This window comes from Zeugodacus cucurbitae, chromosome 4 (genome assembly GCF_028554725.1).
Source record: "Zeugodacus cucurbitae isolate PBARC_wt_2022May chromosome 4, idZeuCucr1.2, whole genome shotgun sequence".
NCBI lineage: Eukaryota > Metazoa > Arthropoda > Insecta > Diptera > Tephritidae > Zeugodacus > Zeugodacus cucurbitae.
Window position 1 is genome coordinate 10,068,697 of NC_071669.1, and position 9,710 is coordinate 10,078,406.

The following is a 9,710-nucleotide window of genomic DNA, read 5'->3' on the forward strand; positions in this document are numbered from 1 at the left end:
CCTTAATGTTTTATACCTATGAGTTTAATTTATATTGCACCAAGCTCGTATTTAACTTGCAATCTTGTTATGACGAGATAAGGTTATTAAAGTAGTAACGTAAGTCTATTTATAAACATACATACATATGTATGTACATATGTAACGGTTAAGGTTCCTGCATATTTGTAACTGCCAGTAAATTTCCATTACAATATAAAAATAAATTTCTTCTTATTATTATTAAAGTGCCCACTTGTGATAAAGGTATTAGGTCTACAATTTTGCTTCCGCCTTTTTCCAATAGATGTCTCTAGGGTCAAGCACTGGTCGATTAAATCGTTTTATATCGATCTTGGACATTTGTGTCAACATTAACCCAATAAAATATTTGTAGAGATCTGTTTGCATCCCAAACTTATTCTCAACTGAAAATGTCACTTTTTGAGCCGAATTCTCGATATTTGCGGGAAATTTTGATTTCCAAGAAAAGTGCGGCTGAAGCTCATCGAATGCTTTCGGATACTTACGGTGAAGCTGTCCTAAGTGAAAAGAAACCTTAAATTTACAAAAAAAAAAAATCGGCGGAAGCAAAGTTGTAGACCAATATAATATAAATTTTGTAGGCAATTAAACCTAACCTAGCATAAGCTGGATAAGAATAACCCTTATATGCTATTAAACCTAACCTTAAGAATATTAGTTGGACAGCTTTGCTTCATAACGTGCCAATAACTGATTAAGTTGAGCTTTTATTGACCTTGACCTATTACTATTAGCATTTTTCGGGCGCAACTTTCTTTTGTATTTTTTTTTTTGAGACAGAGACTTTCTTTATATGCGAATTTTCCGAAGCAAACTACTTCAAACTAACGAATTCATTTTACAAACACGTGTTTTGTTCAATCAATTGTGAAACCGCTTTATCTGGTCACCCACTAATTGATGAGATAAAGAGAAGCTTGGCTTGCCTGTAGGCAAGAGATATATGTATCTCTTCCAATTTGTTTATGCATGTACGTAGGTATGCACAAATGTCAATATGCAAAGTTTTCCAGATAATTTGTTGTTAATTAAATTATATATAGTATTTATCGCATGCATGAAAAGCGCTTGTCATCATAACAGCTGTCGTTTCATTTATTTATTAAGTGGATATTTATTTATATATACATACATATGTATTTCTATATCTTGATGCTACCTGTTACAAAGTAATTGAATCTATATAAATAAGAATATAAGTTGTTTATATGGATATTTAATTCGAAATTTGTAGAAGTCGTAATATAAATATTATATATGACACATGTATACACGACTAAATATATATTAGGGTGTGTCTTATTTTTTAATTTTAGCTAAATTATAGGTATCAGTTTGTCGTTGGACTGAAATAAAGTTAGTTTTTACAAAGCAGGTGCTCTCAGTCGCTCTCTGAATCCATTTATTCCAACAGAAAATAATCTCATAGGATATATTGGCAATTTCGAAAGCTTTTAGAATTCTTAATTTGAAGTATAAGCTTATACTTTTAGTTATTAGAGGGGGAAATATATTTAAAATCTGTCGCATAGAATAGCCGTTATGAAAAAACTGTCAAATTGGCAATTCAAAAAAGTGCTCAAATAACTAATTACCACAAATTAGTCAAGGGATTTGTAAAAAAATTATGAAAATATACAATTAATTTTCATAAAAAATATTCAAAATAATTTTGATTGAATTATAACGGGTGATTTTTTTGAGGTTAGGATTTTCATGCATTAGTATTTGACAGATCACGTGGGATTTCAGACATGGTGTCAAAGAGAAAGATGCTCAGTATGCTTTGACATTTCATCATGAATAGACTTACTAACGAGCAACGCTTGCAAATCATTGAATTTTATTACCAAAATCAGTGTTCGGTTCGAAATGTGAAATCCGCTTTTTTATCGACAAATTTTGTTCAGCGATGAGGCTCATTTCTGGTTGAATGGCTACGTAAATAAGCAAAATTGCCGCATTTGGGGTGAAGAGCAACCAGAAGCCGTTCAAGAACTGCCCATGCATCCCGAAAAATGCACTGTTTGGTGTGGTTTGTACGCTGGTGGAATCATTGGACCGTATTTTTTCAAAGATGCTGTTGGACGCAACGTTACGGTGAATGGCGATCGCTATCGTTCGATGCTAACAAACTTTTTGTTGCCAAAAATGGAAGAACTGAACTTGGTTGACATGTGGTTTCAACAAGATGGCGCTACATGCCACACAGCTCGCGATTCTATGGCCATTTTGAGGGAAAACTTCGGAGAACAATTCATCTCAAGAAATGGACCCGTAAGTTGGCCACCAAGATCATGCGATTTAACGCCTTTAGACTATTTTTTGTGGGGCTACGTCAAGTCTAAAGTCTACAGAAATAAGCCAGCAACTATTCCAGCTTTGGAAGACAACATTTCCGAAGAAATTCGGGCTATTCCGGCCGAAATGCTCGAAAAAGTTGCCCAAAATTGGACTTTCCGAATGGACCACCTAAGACGCAGCCGCGGTCAACATTTAAATGAAATTATCTTCAAAAAGTAAATGTCATGAACCAATCTAACGTTTCAAATAAAGAACCGATGAGATTTTGCAAATTTTATGCGTTTTTTTTTTAAAAAAAGTTATCAAGCTCTTAAAAAATCACCCTTTATTAACTTTAATATAGCTTGAAATGCAAAAAGCTATTTTCGATCTAACCAGTGTATATTACTTTCAAAAATATCAATAAAAATAAAAACAATAAAAACTTTGATACAAACAATATAAAAAACAAGAAAAATCGTTAATTTCGGCTGTACCGAAACTAATATACCCTTCACAGGTGCATTTCTTTTAGTAACTATGTGTTTAAGCAAATCTAAAGACGTAAGAAAAAGTAAGTAAAAAAAAAGAAAAGTTTTCCATACAAGCCATTGATTCCGATCGTTCAGTTTGTATGGCAGCTATATGCTAAAGTGAACCGATCTGAACAATTTTTTCGGAGATTAAATCATTTCTATGAGCAATAACTCACACCAAATTTCGTGAAGATATGTAGTAAAATGCGGAAGTTTTCCATACAAGCCCTTGATTCCGATCGTTCAGTTTGTATGGCAGCTATATGCTATAGTGAACCGATCTGAACAATTTTTTCGGAGATTAAATCATTTCTATGAGCAATAACTCACACCAAATTTCGTGAAGATATGTAGTAAAAAGCGGAAGTTTTCCATACAAGCCCTTGATTCCGATCGTTAAGTTTGTATGGCAGCTATATGAAATAGTGGTCCGATATCGGCAGTTCCGACAAATGAGCAGCTTCTTGAAGAGAAAATATCATCTGCAAAATTTCAAAACGATATCTTAAAAACTGAAGGACTAGTTCGTATATATACAGACAGACAGACGGACATGGCTAAATCGACTCAGTTCAACATACTGATCATGTATATATATACTTTATAGGGCCTCCGACGCTTCCTTCTGGCTGTTACAAACTTCGTGACAAACTTAATATACCCTGTTCAGGGTATAATAATTAATAAAAAAATATTTTCTGCATGACCACCCTAATATGCTGAATTTTATATACAATATATAAAGTACATATGAATTTATCATGCATGTGTGGGTAGATAACAGTATGCATACGGTATGCCAACTTGTTTGTTGTGCCGGGCAACGCATAATAAAATAAAGCAGGAAAAACTGGCAAAACAAAGCCGGTGATGTCTACAAAGCACTTAAGTACCGGCTATCTACTGTTGCTCAATTTAGTATGCGCTCGCATTTCGCGTTGAACAGTTAATTAAAATCGATTTAAATTCTTTACTAAGTTAAATTGAATACATTTTGAAAATGTTCAACTTGGAGCGTTGGTCAAATTGCACAGCTGTGGTGACCGGTGCCAGTTCGGGCATTGGTGTTGCCGTTGTCAAGGACTTGCTGAAGGCGAATATGCGCGTTGCTGGCTTGGCCAGGCGCAAGGAACGCATGGAAGAATGGCGTGCTACATTGCCGGAAGATGAGCAGAAACGTTTTCATCCCGTCGCCTGTGATGTCTCCTCATTGGAGTCCGTGAATGAAGCATTCGATTGGGTCATTAAGAATTTGAGCGGTGTCGATGTGTTGATTAATAATGCTGGTATTTTTAATACCGGTCAAGTCACCGAAATGGATCCAGCCGAATTGCAACAAGTGTTGCAAACAAATGTCATGGGTGTGGTCTATTGCACGCAACGCGCTTTCCGCTCCATGCAGGATCGCAGTGTTGATGGTCATGTGGTGATCATTAATAGTGTTTTGGGACATTATTTGCCACAATTGGATCCACAAACGCCACCCTCTTCCAATTTGTATGCGCCCAGTAAATATGCGTTGACCGCTTTGACGGAGGTGTATCGTCAGGAGTTCCGAGGATTGGGTACCAGAGTGAAAATCACTGTGAGTATAAAGTGTCATATATTCTATACATTACACGTGCTAATATGAGTATATTATTGCTATTTCGCAGAGTGTCAGTCCCGGCTTGACCGATACGGATATTGTGGCTGCACGTTCGCGTGGCGGTAAGAAGCCTATACTGCAATCAGAAGACGTTTCTCGCTGTGTTGCTTTTACTCTGTCGACACCAGCTCATATGCAGGTACATGAGATTACTGTGAAACCAATGTTGGGCGAATAGAATGTGATTCAAGTGGAAAAAATATGTGCATAATGCATATTCGTAGATATTACAGTCAAGTTCAAAGCTATCGGCTTCTATAGTTGTTAAAATGTGAAATATTCATACTAAATAAAAGTAAAAAACAAACATAAATATATGTTTTTGAACAAATCAGGTTTTTTTGAAATCTTGATTACCAATCTTTCGTAAGGTTCAGAATTATCATTAATGATATTAAGGAGATGCGAAGAAGCAGGGATTCGAGATCTATACTACTGTTATAAAGAGGAAAGATTTGTATGAATGTTTGTAATGAATTAACTCAAAAACTACTGTGCCGATTTCTAAAATTTTTTCAGCATTAGAAAGCTACATTCACCCTGAGTAACATAGGCAATAGTACCCAGGTGAGGGTATCAAAAAGACTCCATGATGGAGAATCTTAATCTGAAACTGAAAATCGTCTTGCAAATCATTCTCTTCGCATCCCAATCGCTTGCCAGAGCTGAACAAAATTTTAAAACCTGCCAAGTACGCGCTTGAGAGTCGAGTACGGAGCGTGTGCAACGGCTTGAAGAACAAAATATTAGGCCAACACCTTCATAATCAGAGAGAAAGACAACGGACACAAAGGACTAGAGGTCGTAATCAAGTTTAAGCTCATCGCAAATAAAATATAATCCTCATTTTACTTTTTTTTAAATGAACTCACGTAAGAAACGGCAAAGTACATACATACATATGTATGGGAGAGTGTATATAAATGTGTAAAAACTTATAACTTTTGAAATGTTTGTTTAAGACCGTGCGAAGCCGGAGTGGTCTGCTAGTCTTTTATGAAATAGAGGATAGAAGTCAGTCAAATATTGTAACTAATTTGATTTTCTTTGATTAGGAGAGAAGTTATTAATTTATATTAAGGGGGAAGGGAGCCTGCTTTAGAGGCTTCAAAAAATAGTCTACCCAAACTATCCAAGAATGTGTCCCTAAAATTTCAGAAGCAAATTCAAACTATTTTTGGAGTTACAGGAAAAATAGTGAGGAAACGCGCTTTTTGTAGATTTTTCATTTTTACGATTTTTCGTAATCGAAACCAGACCAAATTTATTGTATTCGGCTTTAAATTCTCTTCTGGTTGAACCTAAAAACCTTAAGAAAGTTATGATTAACCCACTTTTTAAACAATCTGAAGTGAATTTAAAGAAAACAAGAAAAAACGTTAACTTCGGCTGTACCGAAGCTAATATAACCTTCACAGTTGCATTTCTTTTAGTAACTATGTGTTTAAGCAAACCTAAAGACGTAAGAAAAAGTATGTACAAAAAAAAGAAACATTTTACTAATTATTTTCAGCCGGGTTATTTACTAGAAACATTAAGGTTATATAGTTAACCTATCAGAACAATTTCTTCGGAGATTATATTATTACCTTAAGAAGTTCAAATTTCGTGAAGATACCACGTCAAATGCGAAAATTTTCCATACAAGCCATTGATTCTGATCGTTCTATAAACAATAGCTCACATCAAATTTCGTGTAGATATGTAGTAAAATGCAGAAGTTTTCCATACAAGCACTTGATTCCGATCGTTCAGTTTGTATGGCAGCTATATGCAATAGTGAACCGATATCGGCAGTTCCGACAAATGAGCAGCTTCTTGAAGAGAAAATATCATCTGCAAAATTTCAAAACGATATCTTAAAAACCGAAGGACTAGTTCGTATATATACAGACGGACAGACAGACGGACATGGCTAAATCGACTCAGTTCAACATACTAATCATTTATATATATACTTTATAGAGTCTCCGACGCTTCCTTCTGGGTGTTACAAACATCGTGTCTGTTCAGGGTATAAAAAATTATTTTTTTTTTAGTTTGCGAAAAGTTTTTGAATTTCTCACTTATTGTTTGATTTTCTTTGTTTAACTAGAAGCTGTACTATTATAAATTGAAAATTTTTTTGGTTTTTTTATTTCAGATGGAAATTGCGACCTGCATCTTTCCTGTCGCACAACACATGCACACTCGAGGCGCCTCGGCTAAAAGCTTGTACCAGGCATAATATGACATATATTTTAATGAAAAAATTTGAGAAGACTGTTGAAATATATAACAATAAAACCTGAAAGTTTCATTTCAATCGAATATTTCTTTCCTTCCCAAAAAAGTCTTCAGAAAATCGATTTTTTTGAAGCTTCTAAAGAAGGCTCCCACCTTAATAAGTATTTATGTATACTCGTAAAGTTTCAAACATTCCAGAAGTCTAAAAAAATAAAATTAAAAATGTTTTTTACGTAAACTAATTAAACTCTGTACTAAAAATTATCAATTTCACAAGTGAAATTACACCACTTTAAAAAATATAAATTTAAATACAACAACAATATGTAACTACCAAAATCTAATGGAATGATTTCCTTGTTATCTAATCTTTCACCTTTTTACTATAGTGTAGATATAGCGACTAATTGATCTAGTGCGTATAGTGGCAGATTATCATTTAATTATTTGAGACTATAAATAAATACATATGTAAACATGTTTTTGAATAGCGCTCACTCTTAGCCAAATAATGTCAGTCATTCTTTAAGTATGTACATATGTCTTTGATATGTAAAAGCCTTTTGTAAAGCCCAAACTATATACAAGCTATGGAGAGTATTGCATATATTTAGGTAGGGTAAAGTTTCGTAACCTAGAAATATATCTTCAATCATGTAGTTGGTAAAATCGAATTCTTTCCCAAGAATACCAAATACTATATTACTTATTAATTTGATTTTGAGCGTATGAGAGCATAAATGCATTTTGAAATATTTAACTGCATACCTCGTAAGGACTTATCTTGACAGTCCGAAGGCTACGGGCTGACATTGTTGGGCTTTTTGAATTTCATGTAAAATATTTGAGGATTTTATTACCTAATAAAGTCTTGCTAATATAAGTAACTCTAACACGCATTTGATTTCACATACTTTTTCCTAGCGTTGATGGATGTAGATATGGCGACATGTACATAGTTATTGCTTAAGGTGCCATCAAACTTCTGTATTCGCCGAGAACTTTGTTGCAAATTTATTCCTTTCCATATATGTACTCCATGTAAAACTCGTTACCAATCTTTATTTGACCACTGAGTCAACGATCTGCAGCGCCACTTAATATGATTTTGCACACTTGCTGACTTCCCATTCAGAGTCATTAGACACTTCTCCATAGGAACTACTTTTAATTCAAATTTGACTTGAACACTAAAACACTGAATTAATTCTCTAACGCTTATCACTTTGTGCTCGTATTGCTTTTAATACATTACTTTTTACTATTTATTAATATAAATTATTGAATTAATGTAAATTTCAAACAATTCTTGCAAAACCATCGCCTAAAATTGAAATACCGCGAAGACAGCTTCCTGTCAGTGAAAAGCGAGTTGCCACACTACAAATACAATTACACTCAACGATGAAATATTTCAATTACTTTGCTGTTTCTGTTTTATAGTAACATGTTATTTTTTGTCTAAAAACTTTCAAAATGTAAAAATACAAAATTCATTTAATTTTTCTAATTTGAAACAAGCACTTCAATAAAAAATTCTTATTTGCAGCACACTATCCAATTGGTTTTAGCTTTTCAAACTGTTTCAGCTGTAACACATGCAACAGTTTGAGTGCTCTTGTAAATAGCATTAAACAGCTGTTTCCCGCAATTTTTGCGCATCGTTCGGAAATGAATTTACGGGTTGAAAGCATTACATTTGGTGAATGTCGTAAAAAATAGACAAAATATACTTTAAAAATGTGAGTATTGCATATATTAATGTCTGAGTGTAGTAAATAAACATATAAATATGAATTTAGGACAAATGTACATGCTTTTTCATCAAAAAGTGGGCTAGCGCTCATCTGCGGCTGGCTGCACAACGAATTGCAATATTCTCCCTACTTTTAACGGCTACCAGTAGGAAGTTGGTAGGAAAGCAATTGTAAGTGCATGATTTTTATATTGTACAACTTATTGAAACTATTTAATGCTTTTATTTCAGCGAATTTGTCTTTTGAATGCCGCCACACCAAATCCATAGAGCTAGTTTAAAATGGATTGTAATTATGTGTGTCTGTGCAGCAGTAAAGTTGTGGTATAGTGATAATTAAAAACTGCTTGAATTTCTATTACACAAATTCAATGACCATTACAAAATCCAATTAATAAACGGCAAGCTGATGGGTTACCGACCGCTGCCTGGCTATCTGCAGCCCTAAGGTTCCATATAAAATAGGCTGCAGGCTACATTTACCTGCGGCATTATTAATTTGCATGTTAAGCATCACTTGTGCGTTGTCTAGTGATTGCAGTTTGCATAAATTAAACAGTGTTATGGATTTTTTTTTCGAAATTCTATGCGCTACTGTGCAGATTTATGCTGTAATATGTATAGTACGCTGTTGCGGCAGTAATTAAATTGCACGGGTGGCAAAAATGAAATCACGGCGCTGCAATATTAACGGCGGCATATTAATGATTGTGGTTTGGATGTGTAAATTGAAAGGTTTGTTGGTTTTTTCGTTGATGTAGCATGTATTTTTGAAAAATAGTAGTTGGAACGTGCAATTTAATTACTTTTTTATTTACAAATAAATTAATTTACAGACATTTTTATTTTCAGCGTAAAATTTAACAAGAATAAAAATATGAAATGAAAAATTTATATACGTAAGCTTTCAATAATACTTCATCATCAAGAATTAAAGCATATAATTGCACCACATCAGCTCATTATGTTGAAATACACGTAAGTTTTCATATTTCATTAAATTTGTATAAATATTTTGGGGATATTGGAAATATTATGAAGCAAATTAAGTCTACGAAGAACTATTGTCGCTCTCCAAAAACACTTTGCAGTTAAAGGTATATATTTTTTATCAAATCGGTATAAAAATAAGGAGTTGCTTCAACAGGTTGAATGTTTTCTGATCGAAAATGTAGTTTTTATCAAAATTCTACTAAATTAAGGTATTAAATAAATTTAATTTAAATTTTATGTAGTT

The 9,710-nt window shown here is 33.7% G+C and overlaps 1 protein-coding gene across 1 annotated transcript; it reads left to right on the plus strand.

Moving 5' to 3' along the window:
* The first annotated feature begins 3,710 nt into the window (after positions 1-3,710).
* Positions 3,711-4,804, plus strand: LOC105209299 (farnesol dehydrogenase). The gene is made up of 2 exons (XM_011179643.3): positions 3,711-4,428; positions 4,499-4,804. Exons 1-2 carry the CDS (start codon positions 3,844-3,846, stop codon positions 4,667-4,669), a joined length of 756 nt encoding a protein of 251 aa, XP_011177945.2. The 5' UTR covers positions 3,711-3,843; the 3' UTR covers positions 4,670-4,804.
* Positions 4,805-9,710: the final 4,906 nt, after the last annotated feature.

Bases quoted from the DNA above. Each gene is read 5' to 3' on its own strand.
- LOC105209299 (XM_011179643.3), top strand. From the start codon at position 3,844: ATGTTCAACTTGGAGCGTTGGTCAAATTGCACAGCTGTGGTGACCGGT. The intron at 4,429-4,498 runs GTGAGTATAAAG...GCTATTTCGCAG, and splicing joins GTACCAGAGTGAAAATCACT to AGTGTCAGTCCCGGCTTGAC.